General features: G+C 43.1%; 2 protein-coding genes across 3 annotated transcripts in view; one reads left to right on the forward strand and one right to left on the reverse strand.

Moving 5' to 3' along the window:
* RSPH9 (radial spoke head component 9) overlaps positions 1 to 5,416 on the forward strand; it is a 19,704-nt gene extending 14,288 nt beyond the window's left edge. The window contains exon 5 of the mRNA XM_058835484.1: positions 3,868 to 5,416. Coding sequence (XP_058691467.1) covers positions 3,868 to 4,028 — 161 coding nt within the window. The 3' untranslated portion in view covers positions 4,029 to 5,416. The remainder of the gene's footprint in view (positions 1 to 3,867) is intronic.
* Positions 5,374 to 26,870, reverse strand: MRPS18A (mitochondrial ribosomal protein S18A). 2 transcript variants are annotated; one of them, XM_058835485.1, is made up of 7 exons: positions 26,743 to 26,870; positions 26,542 to 26,573; positions 23,766 to 23,870; positions 15,668 to 15,791; positions 14,802 to 14,868; positions 8,836 to 8,944; positions 5,374 to 6,156 (listed from the first exon to the last, which is right to left on the reverse strand). In XM_058835485.1, the coding sequence occupies exons 1-7, from the start codon at positions 26,840 to 26,842 to the stop codon at positions 6,100 to 6,102; spliced, it is 594 nt and encodes a 197-aa protein (XP_058691468.1). In that variant the 5' UTR covers positions 26,843 to 26,870; the 3' UTR covers positions 5,374 to 6,099. The 2 variants fall into 2 exon arrangements, with proteins under 2 accessions (XP_058691468.1, XP_058691469.1); XM_058835486.1 differs by lacking the exon at positions 8,836 to 8,944.
* Between the last annotated feature and the right edge of the window lie 654 nt (positions 26,871 to 27,524).

Consider the following 27,524-nt stretch of genomic DNA (forward strand, 5'->3'; position numbering starts at 1 on the left):
TGCAGTTTCTGAATGGGTTTTGTGTGTTGCAAGAGTCCAGTCTGGAAAAATAAATTGAAAAAATCGCCTTTGATGATTAGGTTAGAAAAATGTCTCTAGTGATCCAGTTAGTAGAAGGTGGAAGGTGGCACTGCTGCTACTCTTTGGCTCTGCAGAATAAAGAGCAACTCTAGGATTAATCATCATTCTGACTGAAAGCAGGATGCCAGTGAAAATGACATTACAGTTCCAGACAGATTCTTGTAATTTTTCCTGTTCCCAAACCTGCTTGTTTTTGTTCAGACCCTCATTACAGTGGAAGGCTTATGCAACATCAGCAAAACTTCACTGTTCATATTTGCGCAGAACTACAGGCAGAATGAAGGGCCAGAGAAGAGCTGGAAGGTATAACCATAAGAATTCATATTCCCCAAAGGTCTCACATTTATGAGATTACAAATTTGAGCCCTTTGGGAGTTGGCAGCTTGGACAGATGATCGGGAAATGTAGAACCTGCACATCACAGCCTTCAGAGATGTAGCATGAAAGTGAATGGAGCCATCTTCAATTATATCTGTCCATTTCTGCCAGGTATGAAGGTGCATGGGAAGTTCCTTTGATCAGTGGAGTTAACTGCTGATGAATACTTATGATGAATGCTAAGATTGATAAGCCTGTGTGTCACTGGGTGAATGTTCTGAGGAGATCATAGATCCATGTACTCTATTGCTCCAAAGCACAGATACAGGGATGTAATTATGTTTTTTTAAACTTGATTTACTTTATCTCCTCTAAGAATTTATCCAACAAAAAGATCTCTAAATCTAGATATAATTCCTAGGAGCATTAAAAACCCCATTTTCCCTCTTACCTTTCCCAGTTGTCATGCTCCAGGCATTTATTTTTTGTTCTGTGTAAATGGTTTGGGGCAGAGGGTTCATCTGTGTAGGTGAACTCATATAAACAAACTATCACATGTACCCAGGTTGTTAGATGTTTTCAGTATGTTGGGAGGCATCAACAAATTACATAATCCCTAAAGGTTTTCACCACCCAGCAAGGCAAGGCACAGTACTATTCTTGACAGACTTGCTTCTCAGAGGACTGGTCCTAAATCAAAGACAATGAGAGTTCCTCACTGCATTATCTTTTTGTCAGAGAAATTTTTCAAAAAGTTTATGGTGTGTTGTCATGTCCCTCCCCACAAATCAATGTATAAAGCTGCAGCAAGTACCACCAGTATTTGGAGGAAAGACTTGTAGATAATTTCTACAAATTCAAGCTGAAGAATCATGTGCTAGGAGCAGTCATTCAAAGGAGAAATTGAGAGTTACTTGTCACTATTACATTCAGACCTATTTGCCTGCTACTTGTTGATCAACACTCCTATGCGTGGTCATGCTACTGTCACTAGCATGTGACAGTTCTGACACACTAGTGCTGAAAACTTTCAGACAAAAAGTTCAAGAAACTGAAAGCTTGTCCTTTGACACTGGCTGTAGTGCTTCTATCACTGGATAATCTGCCTTGTAGTGAAGTTTTCCTCTCTTGGAAAACCAGATGGGTTTCCAAGCTATCCACGTTGTGAAATTTCTTAAGAACACACAGATCCCCTCAGTCAGGACTTGTAATCCCACTGGCTGAACCATAATAGGCATTTTTACTCCAGATATGAAAAAGAGCCAGTCCAGTTTGTGCTCATGTGAGTGGCACTGGAGAGACTGGATGGAAGACTAGGGTTGCCTTGTATATGAAACCACTGCTTGTGAAGATATTAGCTCATGTTGTACCTAGGACTTGTGTAAAGAATTTCACAGTGCAAGGACACAGCACATAGCTGTATTGACCGTACAATATTAAGAAGTGCTCTGCTTTACTGCAACCCCAGTTGTTTGTCTTCAGTGGAAATGTGGAGAGTGAGTCGGAAGTAAGTTCTCTAAAGCAGAAATCTCCTGAAAAAGACTGTGAATGTCTGTTTTGTACTTCTGTCCAGCAGCTCGAGTCAGTCTGTCAGAAAGGAGGTAGGTATTCTTGCTCTTGTTCACTGAGTTCCACATTTGCATATGACTGAAGAGGGGACTTTGAAAGGTAACAAATCAGAGAAGATGCAAGACTTGCTTATTATAATATAACAAACAGGTGGAACTTGCTTCTGGAGGAGACAGAGGAAATGGTGTCCAAAAAACTTGAGAAGTACAGAAATACAAAGTGAAGAGCTAGGTAACAGGTGAGCAGCAGAACTCACAACACCTGGTTTTTCAGGGTTTTGAATGGTATTGCTCCTTTCTGATTCTGGAGCCACCACATAAACATTTCCCCTCCACTTCCCTCAGCTCCTGTAGTTTGCCATGAACTGCATAACATCTACTGCAAGGGAGCACGCAAGAGCCCAAGGCTCCATAAATGCTGATTGCCCAGCTAGCTGCTGCTTTGTGGCTGCCAGGCAGGCCTGACAGCCCGTGCTTCCTTACAGCTGCTGGCAGGCCAAAGCTCCAGGAGCTGCAGTCAGCCATTGGGCCACATCCCAGGGATATCTGCTGTAGGAAACTGGGGTGTTAAAGCCCTTCAGCCCTTTGTTGGATGTCACTAAAATTGGCCAAGAGTTTTAAGTGAGTGGAGCAGGAGCACAGGCAGCTGACAGCAATCACAGAAGCCCTTCCCCAGGCTAACCGTGACATGAGTAAGCATGAATCATAGCATAAATGGATGAGCCTAAAATTAATGAGCCTAAAATTATCTACAAAGATGAATACTGCCTAAATAGCCCAATACATTATATGCTTTCTGCTTATCCTGGAATTGGCAGATTTAGGCTTTAGGTACAGATACGCTGACTGTAGGCCAGTGGTAGCCTGACAGTTCCAACCATATGTTTTTTAGTTTGGGCCTGCTCCTTTTTTTTTTTTTTTTTAATGTAGATTCAACAGGAACCTTCTTCCCTACATTGTAGCCTCTAGACATTACTGATGCTGAAGCTGGTATTTTCTTCTCCTGGCAGCTCCTTGCCCTCTGGCAGTGAATCCATGCTGATGCTTCAGCCCCTTCCCTCTGGCACAATTCCCAAGCTGTCATGTCAGATGCAAAATAAATACTAAGAGGCTCTGAGCTCCTTGCATCCAGAAGAAACTGCATTTTCACACTGGCTCTGAACCTCTTCTGTGGAGCCAAAACAAAATTAATGTGGAAACTAATCCCTTTGCCCCTACCACACACATCCTTTTCAATGGTGGAGCCAAGAAAGACTGAAAAGAATTAACCTTTTCCATAAATTTTCAGATAGAAAATACCCTACTTTTAATTTTCTCATTTTTTTCCAGTTGCTGCATCAGAGAAACCAGTCTTCCCTGAAGGAGGAAAGCACCTTCTTCCTCTTCCCACTACTAATGCTTGAAGTTTATTTTAAGGACAAATTTCATACCTATGCAGAACTGCTGTAACTCATCTTGGCTCTCTATAGCTATTAGCTACACCAAGTAGGTGGCAGAGCCTGTTGGAGTAACTACTGCCCACTCAGAAACAGCCAAAATAGCTGCAGCCTCTAGCCTGGGGATCAGCTATACCAGTCAGGAGCTCGAGGGTCCCTTCCTGTGATGCATATGACATTACCACCATAGCCATGGGAATATGCTACTGTGTGAACCCAGACAGACATCTGGAAATGAGGGCAGCCTGCAATGCTGTACTGACAAAAGGAAAACAGGGCATTGAGGTTTATGTTCTCCCTGACTTCCTTCCTTTCAGGTGTCACAAACTCCAGTGCAGCCTTGCACCCTGCTAACTTGTCAGGCAAAACCCACGACAGCCCTTCTCTCAGCTTAGGATAACTTACTGCAGGAACACTGCCTCTTTCTCTTTTCCAGCAATTCATTTGCACATCTTCTCACACAGGCTCCTGGAGTATCCAGCTGGAGAAGGGAGGCACTGTGGTGGTGCTGCGGAGCCTGCTGTGGCTGGGACTGACATTCTACCATGTCCCAACAACCAAGCAATTTGGTTATGTCTACTTTGGCACTGGTGAGAAGAATCTGGATCTGCCGTTCATGCTTTGACTTCTGTCTGGAAGGACTGAAGAACTAGAAAAGATCTAGATTTTACACTTAGGAAATTTTGTTTACTGCTTGTTCTAATAAAAATGTGAAACCTCTGCACTTTGAGCAGGATTCTTTTGTGCCTGGATGCTGGCCCTGATTCTTTTCCTAGGACTTCATTGTATGCAATCCTCCCTCAACTGCAGATTGAATTCAGAGAATCACAGAATATTATTAGTTGGAAGGGGTCCACAAAGCTCTTAAGTGGATGGCCCATATGGGGATTAAACATCACCTTGACATTATTAGCACCAAGTTCCCTCTGTAATGTGTCACTGCAAATCCTTTAGATAGTAACAAATAGCATTTTCTTCCCTGACAGGCAAGCTCTAGGTCAGAAATCAAACCTAGGCCATCTGTCTTGATTACCAAAGCACCTTGCTTACACAAGAATTTGGAAACATGAATGAATACCTACTGTCACCTATGAATGACAAAAGCAGAGGCAGTCAGAGTAGAAAGCTGATGTAATGCTATAAGAGATGTGTACTAAACCCTGAACTCTAGAAAGGCATATTGAAGAGAGTATTTTGCTTTTCATGTGTTAAGATTTCACTAAAATTAGAGGGGTCTTTCCAGCTCATGTCACTAAACTGTAGGAAGAAAATAGCTGTGGGCATTACCTGGTCTTGAAAAATGTGCTTATTTCGGTTCATCTCATGACAATGGTTTAATCCAGTGACTTTTCCATTAGCAAAGCTCACTGAGCAGAGCTACCCAGACTAGAAGACAGAATAACTTCTGTATGTATGAGAATAAAGAAAAATATTTTCCTTTCTGAAGGGCTGTAGCTTTCAAAGCTTTATAAAACAGAGACAGCCAGAGATTTTATCTCAGTATGGTTAATAAAGTCTTGGCTATGTCTCCCAAAGCAAAAGGTCTTGGCCAAGGGCATGAATCTAGGGCTTTCATTTCACAAAGTAAGGCTAAAAAGAACCATTTAAATCTAATTTGATTTCCTGGATAATACCTGTTTATCCTTACCTTTTGTTCTTGTCCATGCTGATGGTATTAGCAGATGATTCCGATAAAAGCAATACAAGGTTAAGTGGCATAGTAGGACATAAAAATTCTGTATTTATTTGTAGCCCCCAGATAAATACCAAAGAAATGGAACCAAAACAGTAATGACCATGATAAATTTAATGAGCCTTTCATACCAGGCCCATAATTAGCAATGGTCAGTAGGTGGAAGATCTGTACGTGTACTACATAGGGAGAGAAATGGTGCCACCTTTTAGTTAGAGGATGGATAATCAGTTCCAAACTATCCCAGCTGCCAGGAAGAAACAGTATCACTGGCATGGAAGATTTATGAAAAATTTATTTGCCAAGGGGAAAAAACCAGGCCAGGTCATCAAGGATGTCAACACTGTGTATTTGCCAGATTCAGGAGTGAAGCACAAGCCAGGAATTCTTAAGGGGGCACCTGTTTGCCACTGCCACAGGTGTTCTGCTGAAAATTATGGATAGTACAGATAATAAAAAAATAATTTCAGTAGTCATTAAAAATTTCTGCTACTGCTGAGAAAATACAGTGCTGCAGAGAGATTTTTCTTCCATCTGTGTCACAGGTACAAAAGCATAAATGAGGTAAATCTGCGTTGAAACACGCGTTAATGGCGAAACACCACTCACTGCTGGGAAAAGAAGGAAACATCCTTTCCCAAACCCATTTGTGGAACATAAAGAAACAAAAGCCTTCAGATCCCTTCTGCCTTTGAGGTAGAAGTCTTTGCCCCTTGCTTTCGTCAAATCATCCTGCACACTGAACTTTGCTTTGATGGCTCTTGTACTCTCCTAGAGGAAGAGATCACAGCTGGACACAATACAGAGTACTAAGGACAATTTTGGAATAAGAAAATTTGAGATATTGACAAACCTGAAAAAAAACCCAGCAGAACATGTGGAAAACGTGCTTACTGACTATGCCAGTTCTGGCAACTAGTGGTTTAAACAGAGAGGCTTTTGTGTATATTTGACATTATCCTTCAGCAAAGGGTGTCCAACTGGAAAAGGCTTTTTGCACCACTTAGGGCCCCTCTTCCAAATGGGTTTTGCAGATCTGACTGGCCAGCGGGTCAGGTACCTGTCAAAACAACACAAACACATTTCAGTTTGAGACTGATCACCAAGGAAATGTTCCAACTGAAGCAGAAGCAAGGCACTATAGCTTTTGCCTCCCTAACATGCCTCTTTATAAAAGGAATAATCATGAGCAGAGCTCCCTCAATTCAGAACGGACCACTGGAAAGGAGTTTTTGTTTGTTTTGGAATTTCTAAGCTCATCTCTCTACTGAACTCACCAGCACCTGCTTGACTTCCAGTTTCACAAAACAAATCAGGTGTAGTCTCCAGGCTGCTGGCAACTTGTCCACCTGCAGCTGGAGCACCAAATCCCTTCATTGCAACTAAGTCTAAGACTGAATATATCCAGCCTCTAGGGGAAATGTTATTTCAACAGCTGGTCTCAATAAGGTAAACTAATTACAAAAGCGAAATTCTGTGAGAAAGCTTCTAAAAATGAATAAATTTACTTTGGGGGGATAATTAATTATTACTTCTGCATGGAATGGGTTTCCTGCCTAGTCTTGTATTTTTATATGTCCAAATTTGCTCTAGTGTTCTCTGTACAACACTATTGCAGCTTGCTAGTGCAGGAAGTCAGCACCTACAGTGTAAGAGGTATTAAAATGGAATTATCATCACAACTACAAATCTCTGTGAAGAGCAGTGTCTGGCAAATATCCCTTGCTTTTTAACATTTGAAGTTTTAGACCTGGCTTTGCAAACAGGCAGGGGATTTCAGATCCAGAATCAGTTACTGGAAATCTTACCCTGTGGTTGGGTGGGCTGGAGTTTTGTTAGGCTTTGAATCTTTTGCTACCAGTACAGAGGGGAATAGAGGTCCTTAGAGAAAGAGGAATCTTTTCAGACAATAAATATCCAAAGTAAAACCTTAGCATAATCTGCACAAACAATGCTCCAACAAATTAGAATTTGGAACACACTAATCAACTTTGTCCAGCGATGTTTGCATGCGTCTGTTGAGTAATCCCATGGCCCTAATGTAACCTCAATCACTCATCCTCCCCACAAAATCTTTGTTACCTTTTATTTGCATCACGCAAATTTGAGATATTAAGAACTTTGGACAGAGACCATGTAATACATTTGTTTGAAGGCATTTGGCACATTCCTGAGAACTACAAAGAAAGCCTGCTATGCCAGGCACCTACAGACTGCATAACAGCAGCCCATTTAGCACTTTTCTTCCTCAGTACTCCCTAACAGCACAAACTGACAAATTAATCACATACGGAACTTTCCACCTCTGAAATCAAGCCACTTTCAAAATGATTTGCTTTAAGGACTTTATGACAGTTAAAACACCTAGAAGCAGCAGCAGAAATGGTTTGGGTGATGACACAGAGCAAGATCCAGCCACCTGTTCTCCTATACGTGCATTAAACTTGTCCCTTCTGACCTGTAATGCTATGCTAGTGCATTAGTGGAATCCCTTACATAACAGGATTGGGACAGGAAGTAGAAGAGATTTTCCTATCTCTAATTTCACATGCAAGGGGAGTTCAGAGACAGAGTTCAGACCAAATGCAGGTCCCCAGTTTGGAATCTGGCAAAGGACCATGACAATGCAGCTCCTTTGGGAGAAGCTGTCAGGGTATTAGATGGGCACATGGGCTAGGTCCTCCTTTTCATATTCCCCTTGCTGCAAGAGGAGTGCCATAGCACAAATTTTGGTATTGCAAGACTACACTTACAGAAAAGGAGGGAAAAAAAAATCTCAAATTGTTTTAATGCATCAGTGTGCCAAGTGCAATTCTGGTCACGTGTCCACGTGATTACGGGAAAGTGCTCCTGGGATAATAAATGATCTCACTGGGAGAGAAGTGAATGTGTGAATGTGAGATACACATCAATGCTGCATGCAGGTTTAGACAGACAGTGGCTCTTTAAGAAATCCCTCTGTTTCTGTGTGGGGGCTGGAAGTGCACACCCCAATTCTGCATAGGAAGGAGGATTTAGTAATGGCCTGATTTTAAAGCTTTTGTTATTTCTCTTTTGAGCAGGTCTAATCCAGCCCTCTGGTCCAGGCTTTTGGCTTCCTTTGGGGACTGCAGGCTGGGGCTTTTCATTGTTAGCTGAAACAGACATTTGGACGCTTTCCCTTCCTGAAGCACATTTGCTTTTAGGGCTTTTAATACTTGCTTTGTCCCAAACTCAAACTTGTCCTATTTTATTTGCTGCCTCTTTTTTTTTTATTATTTTTTTATTTTTTTACCTTGATTCAGCAGTGCAAAAGCCTGATGCCTGGGAGCAGTCAGTCTACAAAGTTCCTTCTCCTCTCTGACTAGCTCCATTTCCTACTGATTTCACAGATCTGGGTTTTTTTTCTGTGAGTAAAAAGAATTCACAAAACTCACATAGGAGAGTTTCAAAGCACAGCACACAGGACTTTTCTGCAAACTCTGCCATCCACGTAAGGTAGGGTACACCCTTTTGTAGCCAAGTCTCCCAACTTTTCATTGTATCCAGCAAAGTTTGTCTTGGGGAATTTTATAATCACCTGCACACACTGGCAGACAGTCTGAATTTTCTCAAGTAGCTGAAGGTTGTCAAGACAGACCCTTTAGGTGTATGCCAAATGCGTCTGGTCTGCAGTGTCCTAACCTGTCACCCCAGTGTGCAGAGCTCCCACTCTGGGCAAAGGGGAACAGAGCTGCCAGTCCTGGGAACTGTGACTCACCTCAGGGCTCTGCTTGCCCCCTTGAGTATGGTAGGGTCCTGAGCAAGAACAAGAATTCCTGGACTCCAAGTGCAGAAATGAGTAGTTTGGATGAAGTGTGACAGGAGCCCTGGTGGGGTTACCCAGATGGGAAAAGGCAAGATATAAGCAAGATGGAAACAACTATGGTTAGTTCACCTGCAGTCATTTTAATAGCCTGAAATCTCTGTAGCATGTGGAAGTCTGTTTTCATGGATTCTATTCAGTGGGCATGTCTTCCCACTTGGAGGCTGCCACTTTAGACCAAGGAATAGGCACAAAGCTTCCATGGGTAAGGGATATGGGAAAACCACAGTCCTCTACACAGCTCAAGCAAAGGCCATGTTGGTATAGTTCAAGTCTGAACTTCTGAACCCTCACTGAATTTTTTCAATATGGGCTTTGTTTGGATTAAGAGCAGAAGGCAGAGGGCTACAGACTGCAGGAAACACTCCATCAAAGTGCTGGCAAGGCTGCCTCTTCCCTGCCACATCCCTTCCCATGACACCTCTTGGCTTTGCTCACCTGCAGCTGCTCTGGCTCTTTGCTTTTGAATACACATGCGTGCACAACAGAATTTCCATGCAGATGAGAGGAACCACATGCTGCTGGAGTGAAATGCTGATAGTAGGGAAACCAGATTTTGCTCCCAGGGACAAGAGGTGTCCACAGAGCCTGAGAACTTTGTAATTCATGAGGAATTTGTAGGGAGCCTGCCTCTTGCTTAACACAGACCGACTCCTCCAGTTCAGGTGGCAGAGGAGGGACTGACTTGGATACTATCTGTGACAAGTTATGCTCTTCCAGTAGAAAGCTGGAAATGGAGTAGAAGGTGAGCACTCGAAATCACATACTTACAGCACCTCTTGCTGACACAGACCCCAGAGTCAGGGAACTTCTGATATCCCCTAGTCCTTTTGGATAGGGAACAACTTCATGGTGTTGTGTTTTAACCAATACTTTGGACGTGCCAGAAGAACATAAGTGCTATATTCATATTAAAAGAGCATCTAGATGCTGGCTTGAATTCAGGGACTGTTCTGGACAGACTGTTAGCCCACATTTTCCATGCAAAAACCTCCATGCTGAAAAGAAAACTGCTGAACTATTCAGGTTTCCATTACTGAAAGGAAGAAGTCTGACCTACAGCTGAGCTTGACTGTTTCCCAAATGGTTCTGATGTGATGTGGCCTGCACACACATGACTGGAGTATGGGAACAGACTGTCACCCTACACAATGCTGGTGAAATTGCTTGGAACCTCCTCAGCCTCACAGGCTAGTGAAAATATTTTGTTGCTGCAGCATTTAACTGGAACATGCCAGGCTGGAGCATGAACAAATGCAGAAATAACAGCAGGAAGTTTTGAAAGGGAGAATACAGACTGAGGATGAGAGAATCATCCTTGGCTGCAAGACAAATTTGCTTGTGGAATGATCCCCTGGAAAGAGTGAAAGCCCCAGACTGGGCCAAACATGAGGAAAATAAACTGTAGGGAGTAATTCTGCATTGACAGGGTAAACTTCACTTGTTTTCAATGTCCAACTTCTTCAGACAAATATAAGTAAGAGAAGGTGAGGACATGAAACTCAAGAGTTCATGGATGATGTGGGTTACTCCCAAGGGCATTTCTTCAAAAGAACCATAGCCAGTAAAGCAGTTAAGTGGTAACATTCATGAGCTATCACTGTCAAAACAAATAAGGCAGAAAGCAAAAATGCAAAGAACTGAAGTCCAAGAAATGAGAAATATCACAGCAAGTCTCACCTGGATTTGCCTTCCATCCTTTATCCCAACTACAAGGGATAGAAGAGGGAGATGTGGAATGCTCCCCAGTTGAATTCTGACCAAAAGGTGTTCTTACGCATCTCTTACCACCCTCAGGACCACAAAGCTTAGCATTTCACTTCCATGTTATGCCTTCTTTTGCAGTTCCCAATGTCCTCCTCTGTGTTACATTATATCATGGATGAATGTCATACTATGCTAGACAGCTGTATAACCAAGTTCAAGGCAGGATCTGTAGGTCAGATATTCTCAAAGCATTCTGCTCTTCTTGAATTCCAGTAGTGGAAACAGGATAAGGAGACGGAGTGGGTAGAAGAAAGCCAGCTGCCAAATGATCCAATGCAAAGCAGGGAAATCCTTATCTCTTTGGAGAGAAATCTGGGGCACGTAGACGGGAATGTCCAAAGTTCGTACAACTGAGATAGTACAACCAGTTCAGAAAACTGAGCAGGAATTCTGCTTTCTGGAAAACATCACTGAATAAGCACCAGAAGAGCACCTTCTTGAGAAGCAGAAGGGTTCTGCATGATAAATCCACACTTCACAACACTAAATGGCATGTTAGCACCCCTGACCCTTGTTAAAACAAGGCAGTTTGCTGATAGTTCCATGTGGTGGCATGATACCTTTTAATCCCAGCTAGGTGCTAGCCAGTGCATGCCAGACTCTTTGGATTTGAAACAGGCTCACTTTAATCAGGGTGAGAGTGACATGGGCCATTCTGGCCAAGAGAGCCACAACTGCAGTAAAAAAAATAGCTCAGGGACAGCTATTTTTTAGTGCTTTCAAAAGTATACATTCATGCAGCTCCTCAGTCGTTTATATAATCCCTTAGTGCCTTTGCCTAGGAGCCGTAGAGTTCCTCCCATGTAGGTGGCCTGTACATTGTCTAAGGGACACATCAGTTTTTCATCAGGTTCATTTGTCCTTCTTTTGGCAACAAATGAAGTTGCTCTCAAGAATACTGACACAGCCTTGGAAGAAGCCTGGCCACAGGGAGCACCAACCAGAACTTTGCCAGACAGGAAAAAAATGAAAGGGATTGCTCATCCAAACGAAGTAATCTGCCACTTTGGTCAGGCTGGGGCTACTGCTCTGAGTCTACATGCAATACTCAAGTCTGCATGGGCTCTGACTCCCACTTCACAATGAAGTAACAAATCTCCTTCAGTCTCAGGTGGTGTGAGTGAAATCAGTCCCTAAGGCTATCTTAGGGATGTCATTCTAGCAGCTGATCATGTGGTATGTCAAAAGCTCTACGACATGAGCAAAACACTCTTCAGCTCAGTGTAAGATGACAGGCAGTTCCCAGACACTACAAATTCCCACAGAAGTGTGTAACATCTGAAGTAGACAGTGACTTCTCAGAAGCCCTTCCTTTACAAGAGTGAAAACTTTCTCCATTCCGAGTAAAGACACAGACAACAGATTGCTTACATTACCTGTGTTTCTGTCTTGGAAAAGCTTTAACAAGGGGCCCAAGCATATTATGAGGCATCTCAGTTTCTCCCTGTTGACATTCCCAGGGCTACAGCAGTAGTGCAGAAAGGCACCGCTACCTCTCATCTAAGCAAACTGGTGAAGATGTCTAGAACATCTTTAGAACATAAAGGTATCTAGAACATAAAGATATCTAGAACAGCCAATACAGTGATCTCAAAAAGAGATGAAGCTCGAATATTTGGAAAATACATCACTTAACTGTGTAATGCACCACCTGCTATAATAGGCTCTCCTTAGATCCTGTTGATCCCTTCTTGAACTGGCACTTAAAAATCCAGTACACAGTGAAGGAACAAGTTAAGTCAGGTGAATAGCCCTGATATTACACATTTAGTAGATGACCCAGACACATTCTGATGGTACTGGACAAGGCAGCTTATTCCACTCCGAAGTTCAAGCCCACTTCTGCCCCTTTTGTCCCCTGTCAGCTCACTTGTGTTTGGCACCACCACAGATTGAGTGCTTCCCAAGTTACTGCAGACTTACAGGAAGCTTTGGAAGCAAGTACAGAAGCAAAGACAAGGTAAGCTTGGACAAGTCACTTATGTGGGAAACTTCTGATAAGAGCTCTGGCTTCATTCCCAAAGTAAGTTTGACTTCAGTCATTCAGCATGTGGGTGCACTTCGGGCTAGAGGAAGGAAGCAATTTGTAATTCCTGCCTTATGCCATGCCAGCTACTGCTCCAGAGAGCAATGAGGGAAGTACAGGTGGGGGTTCACACAGTCAAAACTCACACAGAATGGCCAAGATTTTGCAAGGCTCCAACACAGAGAGCTTTTGCCTTCCAGTAGGCCGAGAAGATAGTATCATGAGGGACCAGAAGAACACTCCTGAAGTACTCCTGCAGTTTATCATACCTCTCTTGGGACTCATTTGTACAGTGTCAGGCCCATCGCTAAAACTTTCAATCCTATTTCTTGATCCTATTCTCTTGTCTCCACCCAGACCCCAAAGTCTGTCTGCTTCAATGTCTCAGCAAACAGCTCTGCTCTCTTTTTCTAAATTGTTTCCACTGGGCCTGCTACATTCCCTCTTTGGGAAGAGAAAAACAAGGGTAGTGTAGGGACGGGCTAGCAATGCAGTAACCACCAATTTAATTCATTAAGAGGTGTAGCACGCCTACCTGCATGTAGAATGTATCCGGAGGTATTCATTCTTTGTTCTTACTAAAGGTCTATAGAACAATTTGTAAAAGTCAGGGCATCAGATCTGGAGTCCTGGTGTGATTCCAGCAAGATACTGCATTTACCATTTCCAGTCTCAACCTGCTACTCAGGGTTGCAATGTGAATGCTAACAAGATAATGTGCTCCACCCCACAGATGCCAGATAAGACGCAGATCCTAAAGAATCCCCAAGACTTGTAAGACACAAGGAAGAAGTCCTTGCAGTTGAAGCATCTGATGGCTACAGGGCTGCATCAAACGTAGAGTCCTCTAATTTGACCCTCACTGATACCCATTATGCAGCCTGCAAGCATTTCCAAAAACCTCTCTCAAACCTCCACTATAGAGTCAGACCTGAAATGCAGGAGTCTCCAGCCATCCTCAGCCTTGCAGTCTAAGCTCTCCCAGCGACAGCCCCATGGCCTCTGTTAACCCCACGGTTTGCTAATGTGAGGTTCCTACACCGCTCTGACATCCCCATGGAAACAGAGTGTGAGGTTATAAACAGGGGATTAGCACCTCCAAGTGCCCAGCACAGAGCAGGAAGCGGCTGCAGGCTTTTCCCTTCACCCACCAAAGGCCAGGCGCCATTCAGGTTGGGGAGGGGGAAAAGACTTGGTTGCATAGGAAGGGCAGGCAGAGGGCAAATTGCTGACTGGAGGAAACTGGGATGGGGCAAAAGGTAACAGGCCTGTGATGGGCCCCTTCTGGCTGTTCAGCCCCTGCCTGCTCCCCCCCCCCCCTTCCCGCTGGTATCAGTGCCTGGGCACCATTCTGCCCTTGAAGGCTAAAAAGGCTAAGAGAGAAGGGATTGCTCAGCCTGGAGAAAAGAAGGTTCAGTGAGGTCTTACCAATATTCATAAGAACCTGAAGGGAGGGTGTAAAGAAGAGAGGGGTGGGCTCTCCCCAGTCACTGGTGCTCAGTGACAGGGCAAAAGGCAATGGACACAAATTAAAAAAAGAAGTTCTGTCTGAATGTAAGAGAACATTGTCTTGTATGAGGCTGGTTCTCTGGAACAAGCTGCCCTCAGAAGAATCTGGGGAAGGTCTATCCTTGGATATACTCAAAATCTGGCTGGACATAGCTCTGAATAACCAGCTCTAGGTGATTCTGCTTAAGCAGGGAGCTTGGACTAGACAATCTTGAGAGGCCTCTTCCAACCTCAGCTACTCTGTGGTGCTGTGACTCCATCTGTGGCACCCTCCTGTGAGTGCCTTACTGATTGTTAGTGATGAGAAGGTGAGCATAGCTGAGGAAGGGCAGGCAGATTCTAACATATGTGTCAGTTTTAATCTTGAATAAAGGGTTTATATGAGATACAACTTGACCATAAAGACTGACAAGAGAATACTGTGACAGATCTCCAAAATGCTGAGTACTCTTTATGAATCCTGCTGCCTAAGGCATTTCTCACCCAGTTGTAAGGAACTGTTTTTCCCTTTCCAATGTATTCCTGAAAAAGAGAAATGTGGAAAGACAAGACTATTCACCTGTTCAGTTTGGGTTTCTTGGCAATATGCCCTTCAGGAAGTGGAGGCCTATGGTTTGGCAACAAACCTGAAACAGAAAAAGATGTGAGAATATTTTGCAGTGTCTCTTTGCTTCTACTGCATTCAGAAGTCACATTACACCTCATAAGCCAGGCAACCCAGGTCACTGCTGGGACAGCATAACAAAAGCTCAAGTACAGTAGAAAGAGCATTTTATCTTCAGTCACTGCTGAACCTGCACCTCAGCCAGAGAAGCTGGGAAGTTGTACTGGGTATAGGGAGGAAATACACACCAAAGACACTGTCACTTGGGCTCATCGCAGAGGCTTTTACAGAGGACACAGGGTACTGGTGACCAAACAGATTTCATCTCCAGGATGGAAAACCTGACTATTAAAATTGTCACTTCATTTAACTTGGATGCAAATCAGGTACCAGGCATAAAGATCAGCACAATACTCTTGACTTTGTCAACCTGGGTCCCACTCCCAGGGAAAAGTAACAAAGTCATCACATGGCAGATGGTGAGTTGCATATTACTAATGGGGTAGGTCAAGCTTAGGTAAATCAAGTAATTTCAGAAAAAGGTGTTTAATCATTAGTTACTGGAGACTGAGCCACTTTCTGGGTCTTTCTGCAAAGGGATAAATGCAAACTGTTGTCAAGGCAGGAGTGTCATGACACAGAGGAAGCAGAACAAGTAGTCTCTGTTCCATCACCCTGTCCCAGCACTTAGACCATAAGGAGTTTGCTGGGTGACTGGACAATGACATCTCACTGAGCTATACCAACTGGGCAGAAGACCCCTCTCATGGAGTTCAGTAGATGCCCTACAGTCAAGGGTTATCTCTGGTAGAGCTACTAACCTGCACGGTGAGCCATCTGCACACAGACAGCAACCTTCTTGTGCTCCTCCAAGCAGAGGCCTGTGACCCTTCGTGGCAGCATCCCTCCATCTGAACGAATAAACTGACTCAGGAGCAAGACATCCTGAAGGAGAGAGAAAGACAAAAGCATCAGTGCCCCAACCACCTTCACTGCTGTGGCTGCAGGTATTGTGCTGAGCCTTGTGGTGTGTACAGAACTCAAAACAATGTAAAACCAAAAAATTATTCCTCTCTACACATTTTGTCTGCAGCTTGACGATACGTGGCTTTTGTTCGCTGTCACTGCCTGCCAGTTCAGCTTAGTAAGGTCACTCAGATGGTTTGAGTCTTCCTCTGACTTCACTATTGTAAACACATGATGTCAGCTGCAATCCCTGCTCCTTTACTGTTGCACTACTTGCTCCAAAATTCTTGCTAAGATAATATGTCGTAGGTACTCAGGCAGAGTTACACAAGACCTACAGATGGATATTGTTTACACAACTTGAAATGCCATCACAGCTGCTGTCCTAAAGTTCACAGATATGTTAGATCACCTCTGACCTCCTCCTTGTTCCCTCAGAACAGGCCTGTTCTGTGCTATCTGCTACTCAAACTTTTATCTAGTTTCCCATGGTGGAGCTTCCCTCAGGTCTCTTTGGAGGGGTGGAGAGCAGGGAAATGGTCCAAGATCTTGCATGAGGAAGCTTTGTGTAAGAAAACAATATGTGCTGATGAGTAAGGACTAATAGGATAAATTGCTGCACTCAGTCCTTCAACTTTGCGTGCGTTAGTGAGGCTGTGACAGTCATGGTAGATGAAAGGAGCACTTGAAGCATGCTGAGGGCTTGTCTGTGATTCAAGAACCATTTAGACTACACTGCTGTTGACCTTTACAATTAAAAACTCTAAAAATGTAAAGCAGTCCTTTTAATAAAAACAAAATTAAAGGGATCTCCAGGATCAGATAGTATCACAGAGCTGGAATGATAAATTTTTAAACACAGCAGCAACAGCTGTTGCCCAAGTGTCCCGTTAACGGTACACAGTACAACAGCCCAGGATTCAGATGCATGCTCTCTGTTTCCACACACAACACCAGTGCAAAGATACCCCTCAGGACAATGTAAGCAGGCATCCTTGGCATCCTGACATCAGCATAAAATGGCCCAAAGGGCCTCCAGGGACTTTGCACTTGTTTTTTCCCCTTCTGTTGACAGACTTGCTGTTGGTTGAGTTTACTTCTCCATGGCCCTTTTAAGTATGTTCCTAGTTGAGGCAGCAGGATCATGCAGAGGCTGCCTGCAGCTGAAGGGACCTGCCAGAAAGCGTCTGGACAGAGCAAGTACAAACGAGGCATGGCAGAACTTTGCACCCCCTGGCCAGGGCAACAGGCAAGAACAAAGAGTACTTGCTGCTTTTCATGTTGGGTGACCCTGACTGCCTGTTCATAGATTCACAGTCCTCCTATCCCACATCCTTGCTCTTTTACAAAGAGCTCTCTGGAGCATTCCTACCTTCATTTACTGCCCTTGCAAAAGCAAATAATCATGAGTAAATATAAAGTGAGTATTCAGAAATCTAGCTAACTAGGAATTATTCACCCACCCCCACTGCACAAGACCAGCTCAGCTGTCAAGGGGACTGCTGGAATTTAGGGCGCCCCTCTGGTGATGATGGATTCTGACAGATGCTGTCACAGAATCATAGAATGGTTTGGATTGGAAAGGACCCTAAAGATCATTGAGTTAATCCCCTCCCTTGACCTGCTGGCCACTCTCTGTTTGATGCAGCTCAGGATAGAACTGGGTTTCTCGACTGTGAGTGCACATTTCTGGGTCATGTCCAGCCTCTTCATCCACCAGCACCCTCAAGTCCTTCTCCCCTGGGTTGCTCTCCATCTGTTTATCCCCAGGCTGTGTTGATACTGTGGGCTGTGCTAACCCAGGTGCAGCACTTTGCACATGTTCTTGTTAAACTGCATGAAATTCCCACGGGCCCACTTCTTGAACTTGTCCAGTCTCCTCTGGAAGGCATCCTGCCCCTCAGGTGTGTCATCTGCAAACCTGACAAAGGTGCACTCAATCCCTTTGCTATGTCATTAATGAAGGTACTAAATAGAAACTGGTCCCCAGTAAGGACCCCTGACATACACCACTTGTCACTGGTGTCTATCAGACTCTGAGCAGCTGATCACTACTCTCTGGATGTGACTATCCAACCAACTCCTTATGCATCTAACAGTAAAGCCATTGAGTCTATCCCTCTCCAATTTAGAAAGAAAGATATTGTGAGGACCATGTCAAAGGCTTTACAGAAGTCCACATAACTGACATCTGAAGCCCTTCCTTTGTTCACTGATGGAGTCACTTCATCAATGAAGCCCACTGGGTTTGTTAGGCAGGACTTGCCCTTGATGAAGCCTTGTTGGCTGTGGTACATCTTCTCCATGTCATCCATGTGCCTTAGCACAGCTTCTAGGGGAATGTTCTGTGATCTCCCTATGCACAGAGGTGAGGCTGATAGGTCAGTAGTTCTCAGGTTCCTCCTTTCTACTCTTTTTAAAAATGGATTCCAGCCACCTGGAACAAAATGTTGGTTACAAGAGTTTTAGACAAAATGTTGAGAGTTTATATTTGTTTGAGGTCTTTGTGGTTTGTTTTAAATCTTCAGAGGCTTCTTCCAACCTCAGCTACTCTGTGGTGCTGTGACTCCATCTGTGGAATCCTTCTGTGACTGCCTTACTGACTCTTAGTGATGAGGAGGTGAGCACACTTCCTCACCCCCATCACCAATCAATACCATCCTCACATATCATCATGACACGCAGCTTCCCTCTTCCCATAATTGGCTTTCTTTCTGCATCCACTTGTCTACAGTGAGCACGTTCAGACTGATTTTCAGATCTAGCTCCTTTGAAAACATGGCATGTCATCTAGGCCCACCAACATTTAGACACTGACTTCAATGTCTCATTGATACAAAATGACTTATCAGGCATCATACAGAACAATGCTGTATCCAAAGAAGGAGAAAAGCCCAGCCGAGCAACTAGCAGCAGGTTCCTGGGAGGCCATCGATGGTTAAAAGGGAAGCAGTGTCCCCCAGCCCAGCTAAAACTGGCCCTGCCAAGGAGAAGGGTAACCAGGGCACCAGATGGTGCCAGCTGCACTGGTAGAAACTGGATGGAGACCAGCCGAACAGTACAAGGGCACTGACTTTTGACTACTCCTGAAGTACACTGTATTTGATTCGGGAAACCAGAGCAAGATCTCCCTTTTTCCTCTTCTTTAGCTCTCTCGATCTTCAAATCGTCAACAGCTCAATTTGCCGTTCAGCACATAACACCTCCCTAAGTGAAAAAGGGCTGTTCAGCTCCGATTGCCTAGAAAGAGAAAAATTTGCAAGACTTTGCACTAGCCTGATGCATTACTCTGTGGAGAAGAGAGTTGATGGCAAATTTGAAGTAGTTTGTCTTTGCAGCCATGAAAGGCTAAGTAGGCCACACACTCTTGTGAAGGGTGTGTGTGTGGTCCAAGTGATTTCTCATATTACCACCACACCTCATGGAGTCACAGGCTTGTTATCAAGTGTTTCCATGCAAAGGCGGGTGGTATGAAGCAAATGGAGATAATTTTTTTTTCTCCCTGTGGGAAAAAAAAAAATATCAAGAAAATCTGTTCTCTGTTATCACCTCTGACCAACAGTGTCACCAACTGACCAACACCCTGGTGTGGCAGTCATTTCTTGATCAAAATCATTAGTCATGTCCCAGCTGCTACAGCTCCAAATTACAGTCACACTGCTTGGCTTAAAATGCTGCACATGTGACCAAAGGTTTGTCCACTTCTGAAGATTCCCCACAGTTAACAGGCCAGGTGCCTCTCCCAGAGTATTCACACAGATGTATCTTACCACTGGGAGAAAGCAGACAGGTACAGCCAACTTCATGGGGCAGCTGTGGAGGGAAGTGAACAAGTACGTGGAGCAGTCAAATTAAAAAATATGTCTGGCAAGTTCTCATGGTGCCGTCATGTTCCATGAAATTCACATTTTGTGCTAGTGGACAGCCAAGCCTGCAACCACAGATTTGCTTTAATCACTGGACAGCTCCCACGAGGCTGGACACAGATTCCCACCCCTGTAATCTGCAGCATTTGATGAAAACAACTTAGACTGAATTAATCTAGGGCTAATAGGCAAAGCTTGCAGTTCGGTTTCCCCTAACTGTTGCCAAAGCAAGATGACATATTTACTGCCTACTCAAACTAATGATGTTTGAAGTGGATAAGGGGGGGAAACTTCTAAAAGGGCTACACAAACTTGCTAGATGAAGTACTATATACTGCACATTCTTGTGAATAGATGGTAACCAAAATGCAGAGGCACCTGCATTTATAATGTCTGTAGACACTTTGAAAAGCAAGATCCTTGACTGACACGATTCATTAAAACTTTGATTTACTGCAAGAACAGTTCTATCTGTGCAGCCAAATTACTACTGGGCTGTATCAGACAAGTCTGCCAGTCATTATTTCCAGTTATACAAGTCTAATTTTTTCCTTCGCTCTTACTCCTGGGAGCTGTACACCATTCTTCACGCATTTTGTAACAGAATTGTGGGTTTCAATACAGTTGCATCCATACAATGACCAAAATAATTTTTTTATCTCCAATGGATATGAATAAAAAATCAACCGAGATCTCAGTTTCACTGGACAGAGAGACACATGTAGACCACAAACTGTGAGAATTTATATCTTAAGTTCTGTTATCCTGAGACATAGCAGAGGATCAGGATTGAACTGGCAAAGACAACTGCAGCCCTCTACACCACAGCTGAGGTAGGTTGGAATCATGACCTGCTAGTGCTCACAATGCCTGTTCAGTTGATTAATGATTTTGGAGACACTAGCCCCCCAGTTCTCTGACAGCCAGAGTAACTCATTATGCCACTACTTTAGACTGTGCTAGTTGCATATGACAAAAGGAAAGTCCTGTGAGGTCATATTACTCAACTCCCTCAGGGGCTAATTCAACACTTCCCTTTTCATAGTGCCTCATTCAGTCCAATTACAAGCATCCCGAGCAAAAAAGCTCATACTTTCCCTTCTGTGCTAGCAACTGATCTCAGCTTATCAATCTCAAAGGAGCCACCATTCCAATCTCTCACCAAACTCAGCATATAGGTTATGCTGTATGAACTAGGCTATATCTTTAACAAAAATAGCTGCTCTCAATTTACAGACATTTAGGACAATTAACCATCAGTGAGAAAATTGTCCCACTGTTTAATTGCCCACAGAGTTAAATGCCTGCACTTTGGTACTTAAGCATCTCAAGATTCTGCTGCTCATCATGGCTACAGCAAAGAAAAAAATAGCAGAGGCTGCTTTAGTGTAGAAAAGGGAGATTTTTATTCAACCTAATGTTTAAAATCCTGAAAATCCGTGACTGGTACAAAGCATTCAAAAACATAAGGGATTTACACAACTGGAGAAGTGATCTACTCCAGAACTCAAACTTCTAGTTCTCATCACCCCCACAGAGGCAAGTTTCTTAATATGTGGTAAGAAACTTCTACAGTTCCAAAATACCAGTTCATACTGCTCTCTTTAGCTTTTTGTTTAGAAGGAGTATTGGATATATCCACACTAGATGCATATGCATTCAAAATCTATGTGACAGCTGCGATGGACACATTTCTAGATTGTCTCTCAGCACCACAATTTCTTAGAAATTATCTTAGCAATGATTTTCAAGACTGGCTGCAGAACTTCTCTTCACATTTAGATTTCTCTTGCCTCCTTACTAAACAGTAGAAATCAGGATCTAAGAATCAAAATGAAGTGTGGAAGAAAACTCATAACTTAGTTCACTCTACAAACACATGAAAAATTCATGTTTCACAGTCTGTTGTGACAAATTCCTAATCCTGGAACTCAGACTCTACAGAATCACATTGTCTAAAACTTCTTTGGTTCTTGATGGATTATCTCTCCAGATACTCAATGGAGTCTTTTACCACACATGGCAGTAGGAACAGAGTCTATGTAAATATATATATATAAATTTCCAAGATGTAATCCACTGCCATAACTTATTTATTCCCTCAACATAATTTTATAGTTTCTCAAGGGTTGTTAATGTGTGACTCATGGAATGCCTTCTGTAAATCTCTAGAATTACCCAGTTTAATGATGCTGTTTATTTCTTGGCATTTAAAAATCACATAAAATGATATGAACCTTAAAAAAGTATTTTCCAGAGTAAGTAACTAGTTGGTTTTGATCACAACATAATTCAGCAACCACGAAAAAGAATTGCAAGGAAACTCTGCATTTGAACATGTGCAACACAGAACAGACATGATCTGTCTTTGTAGTATTTTAGAAACCTTAATGTTTATCATTTCACCTTATTATAATTTACAGATTCATTGTATTTCCAGGTTTCACACCCTGTTGAAAAAGCAGGCCAGAAAACACTGAATACTCCCCTGCCTTATTTCACTATTTAACATTGCACCCAGCCTGAGTAAGCATCACTGACAGCATTGGAATCTAAATGCCTCCAATTCTGCAACACATGCTTTGAAAGACACTAAACATATTTCATTTACATCTCACATCCATTGTTTCACCTGTCTGGAGTAATTGTAAGTATTTTGTCTGGTACTACTGCTGTACTCATATTCTTCATAATTCATGAGTCTTAATTAGTCCTATCCAACAGGCTATTTGCTTTTACTTCTAGTTAACACCTTTTATTCGGAATTTGCAACATTTTATTTACCAATTGGTAATCATCAGCATTATCCTCTTTCCTCTCTTATCTACTTAGTATTTCTACTTGCCATTTTCAAACCATTTGGTGATTCCCTAGGATTATTTTTTCATGCTTTAAAAAAATCCTGTGAAGTAATATATTTGTTACTTAATTCTTTCAAAATCTTGGGGCAACATGCAATCCAGGCCTGCTGGTCTGCACCTAAGAAAGTGCTCAAGTCACTTCTGTATTTGTTTTTTCCTTTTATTTTACATTTGCAGATTGCTATCAATATACAGATATTAAACCATAATTTTCCCTTTGCATGTGTGCACTAGGACTACACGCAAACAGCTCCATCATTTTGCAACCAGTGTGGTTTTCCGACCCTTTCTCCTCTCATTAACAGACCTTCCCACAAACATTTTTCTCCAATGTATTTGTATCACCCTCTCTAATCCTATTGACATTAGCTTATTCTGAGATTTCTGTTGCCTTATCTTAGTAACAGCATGTTCCTGTCTTGTTTTTCTCTTTTCTAATTCCAGTGCTGGGTTTTGAACACGCAAAGGGGGAAGTCAGTCCTTTTGTAAACTCTGTGTTAGAATGACCTCTTGTAAAGCTACATTCTGTGTCTCCTATATCACACTTCTTATTCTCAAGTGCTCTTGACTGTTGTGCTTTTGTTTTAAAGCACTACAGGATTTCCTTCCCATATCCTAGGTTTAGTTAGTTATCCCCTCATTAGTTAATAAACTTCTCATTAGTATTCCCTGCAAAATGCTTGAATAAAACCTGTTCTTTTTCTTGCAAGGTAAGTAAAAATGTATCCTATCCTTCATCCTCATGAAGAATTTTAAAAGCTGTATGAAACAGTTATTAACTTAGGGGACAATGACAAATGAGAAACCATAGTGCTTCAAGTCATATAATTGACATGGTCGAGTCACTTGGAGTCCAGTCTTCTCTGGAACTAGGCCTGTATCCACTAACTAAATGCTACATTCCAGCTTGATTCTGTGGGAAGTGCAATGGTGAAAGGCAGCTGAGCACAGAAGAACTATATGGCCTTTTCAGATCAGATGGCCATGTGAGTAATTCCAAATCTCCTGTTTGATACAAGCTCAACCTTTTTCCCAGGAACACCATCAGCTAAGGCAAACAATTACTGTGTAAGAGGCTCTTGCCACACCCAAGAGAAGCAGAGCTGGAGTTAAGTATCTTTACTAGACCCAAGAAAAGACAAGAGGGGCAGGTTGTGGGGCACATAGATCTGAGAGCAACACTTGTCTAGCAATGAGGATTGGGAGAACTCCTTCATTAGACTTACCACATAATCGTACTTATGTTTCAGGTTCCAGCGACAGATGGGACACTGGCCAGAGGGGTTTGGAGGAGGTGGTGCTTCAGCATCCTCTATAATTCTCCCTTCAATCTAGAAACAATTCAGAGCACGTAATGATGATCAGGCACAGCTTACAACTCTACCTGCACCTGTGACTCAAGGAATACTTTTCATCAAGTCCACAGTAGGTTGACCAGTTCTGTGCAGATATAAGTGGAACAGCATCTGTTCAACTCACTTTTATATAGATACAAGCCCTTTGGTATGCTTATCCCACATACTATAAGGAGAAGCACAAATTCAAAGGGCATAGAAAACCCTTTGGCAAATTCTTGTGCTTATTTTAAAATGTAGACTAGCTGACAGTCTCATATGAAGTTCTCATATTCACCTGTATTTCATTTACTGCAGTACTCTTTTGAACCACCATGCCTTGAAAGTGTAGAGGCCCTTTAGCCAAAAGCTTTAAAATAACTTATTTTTTGGGAACATGAGACTGTCACAGAATAGCAGATGCATGTTATAGTTGAAAATAGCAGGGGCTTGCTGGATTATAAATCACCAGCAGGGAAAACTCTGAGGAAAATTTAAATTTAAGAAAGGATAGTTAGGAAATGTCTGTGTGGCTTGTAGATTTTATAATACCTATATTTTATCCAGTTTAATTCTCTGAACAATTATTTTATGAGATTATAGAATTATCTTTTCTACATCACTATAAAGTGGTGGCATCTAATACTCAAATCTTCTCACAAGTAACATGCAAAGAGATGTACGAGGGGTGCGAAGGAAGAACTTGACAAATTTGTTTCCTAATTGTAGATGTGTTAGAAATGCAAAGTCTTAGCTACATGTGCACTTGTCATTTTTTTTTAAGAGGACTTACTAATGGAAGAAAGAGCTATCTCAAATTGTACCCAATTGAACAGAAGAGACAATAAAACTAAGCTTTTTTTTCTCCAAGATATTTTGGAGTTTCCTCTGGTCAAATTAAAATTAAAAGCAGATTCTGAACAGCAACTGTCAGCCTCAAAGGGTGCAAGCACCAGAATTCAAAAAGAAAACCTGTGTGGAATGCAAGGTTACTTTTAAGAAAACATCAGGTTCTGTGCCTGAAAATGTGGGAAGAGAAAAGCATGACGTTTCCTGTAAGTGTGCATGGGAACCTGGCATCCAGCTGAACTCACAGAGCTATTTCATACCCCAGATTTCTGCCTTTCTGATGATAAAATGGAAACAGGTAAGTTACTTATAGTTTAAGCATCTCAGTACCTCAGTCAAAATTGTCAATTTTTAAGTAAGATTCCTCCCCCCACAAGTACATCAGCCAGTTTTACAAAAACAAATACTCGACTTATATGAATATAAGATGTAGGTTAGCATCTAATTTCCTATTAATCAGTAAAGTTATTTTCAGGGAAGCTGGTGTATCTAGTCTTGATTCTTGCCAGTCTAGCTTCAGACTGTAATACCATCTTGGAAATAAATAAAGATTCAGAATGCTATGTCAATATCAATTTTTCTTGATATAAATTTCAGTGTACAAGTTTTGGCAATTATTTCCCAGCTGCTGAGGACTTCTATACTGCTAATCCACTCAGTTGCTATTTTTCTGTTAAACAACTAAGAGGGAGTGTAGGGGCTCTACATTCTCAGTATGCTGGTGAAATCTGTATTTTTCTGGGATTTATTAATTGGTTCACATCAAACAATTCCTTGAGTACTGATTAAAAATGAGGAAACAAAGATGACCAGGGAAAGATGGATTCAGGGAAGACTGATGTAGAATTGGCTAGATAAATGGAGTGACCAATAGATATATTGAGAAACATAGCAGTCTTTTGGTTTGTACATTTACACCATTTTTGACAACATTTTCCTCCAGGGAAATCCAGGGGCACTGATGGATTGCAGACTGATGCTAGGATATTACATAGAAAATAACTGTAATTTCAGTAGTTCTAAAAAATGACAATTCTCTTGATAAAAGTATAACATATTAGATAGTTCTAACTAGGAAAAAATTCCAATTTTACTGCTATAATATTTTCCTTCCTATCTTAAACTGTAGCTAAGAAGATGCTCTTCTTTATCAGTTACTTCAGAACTTCTTTTCAGTTTCCCCTTAGTATTTAAGGGTCCTCCTTTGAAAACACCATTTCACTTAGGTTTTTTTTTACCATGTGTGTTATAAGATGGAAGCTTTGAAGTCAAAATGGCACACACTACCGTTAACAAACACAACACAGACCAAAGGCATGAGATGTGTGTGGCATGTAGGCGGTACAGACATGTCCTGCAAGGCCACATCGCACTGCCAGTGCAGCATCAAGTGACAAAACCACTGGCAATCCTGCCTTGTGCCTGTCCACACCCAAGACTATGCTAAATGTCAGCAGTTTAGGAAACGAACTTCTCTGAAGAATGGCCTCTAGTGTTTTAGATCCTGAATGCCTCTGGTCAGGGATTCCGACTTTACCCGGGTGCGGCGAGGGGGTTTGATGCTACTGAGTGGCTCTGACCAGAGGCACCCGGCACCTGCAACAAGGTGATGATCCTGGCCTTCAGCAGCCAAACCCTCCACTGCTCACCTACACTCACAACTCCTACCTTGCCTCTGCCTTCACACCCTGAGAAGTCTTTAAAGTAGAAAAGCATCCCCCTTTTTCCTTTACTTGTTGTGGGGTAGAGCACGAATACACACATGGCTGAAGGAGGGAGAAGCCGCGGCAAAGGCAATTTCCAAGGAAAAGGGACTTACTGTGGTCGTGTTGCCTTCAGTCACCTCCACGACTGCAAAAGTAAAAAGAGACGGGAAGCCAGAATGAGACCCATAAGCCTGAAAGAAATAGCATTTTGGGGTGCGGGGAAAGAGGGCGAATTACAGTGACCGCAACCATCTCTCCGAGACAGCGATGAGGAAACGGGGCGCGAGGCCGTGCGGAGCCCACTCCAGACTCACCCTGGCGAAGGGCTCGGGCCGGCAGCGCGGCCCAATGGCTCCCCAGGAGCCCGGAGAAGATCCGCCGCAGCCCCCCGCGCAGCAGGCTGGTCGCCGCCATCTTGCGGGGGCGGTGCTACCGTCACGCCGCTTCCGCCGGAGGGGGCGGTGCTGCCGCCGCCATTTCGGGGCGCGTGCCCCCCCACCGCTGTCTGAGGGGCAGCACGGGGGGAGGGAGGTGTCGTCTACCCCGCTCAGCGTCTTCTCTGTGGGGTGGTTTTCGTTTGTTTCTTTTAGGCTTACTGTGGTTGGTATTTGGCTTGGGTATTTCTGTTTTTTGGGGTTTTTGTTGTTGTGGATTGTTTGCTCGTTCGTTCGTTTGGGGGCTTGGGCTTTTTGGCGGTCGTGTCAGCTGGGATCACAGCGTCACAAATTTAGCTAGGTTGGAAAAGACCTCTGAGGTCATCGTGTCCAACCCGTGACTGAACGCCACCATGGGAACTAGACTGTGTCACTGAGTGCCACATCCGGTCTTTCCTTGAACACCTCCAGGGACGGTGACTCCACCATCTCTCCGGGTAGCACGTTCCAATGTCGAATTACCCTTTCTGCAGAGGAATTTCTCCAGCTGTCCAGCCTACACCTCCCCGGGCGTAGCCTGAGGCTGTGTCCTCTTGTCCTGGCACTGGTTGCCAGGGAGAAGAGGTCGATCCCTGCCTGGCTACAGCCTGCTATCGGGAGTTGTAGAGAGTGATAAGGTCTCCCCTGAGCCTTCTCCAGCCTAAACACCCTCAGCTCCCTCA

The sequence above is a fragment of the Poecile atricapillus genome, chromosome 3, assembly GCF_030490865.1.
Source record: "Poecile atricapillus isolate bPoeAtr1 chromosome 3, bPoeAtr1.hap1, whole genome shotgun sequence".
Classification (NCBI taxonomy): domain Eukaryota; kingdom Metazoa; phylum Chordata; class Aves; order Passeriformes; family Paridae; genus Poecile; species Poecile atricapillus.

Excerpts from the sequence above, each read along its gene's own strand:
- MRPS18A (XM_058835485.1), bottom strand. The coding sequence starts at position 26,842 with ATGGCGGCGACCAGCCTGCTGCGCGGGGGGCTGCGGCGGATCTTCTCC. Across the intron at positions 14,869-15,667 it reads GCAGATGGCTCACCGTGCAG|GTTTGTTGCCAAACCATAGG; the intron begins GTTAGTAGCTCT and ends TTTCTGTTTCAG. Across the intron at positions 8,945-14,801 it reads AAGAAACCCAAACTGAACAG|GGCTCCTGTCACACTTCATC; the intron begins GTGAATAGTCTT and ends TAACCCCACCAG.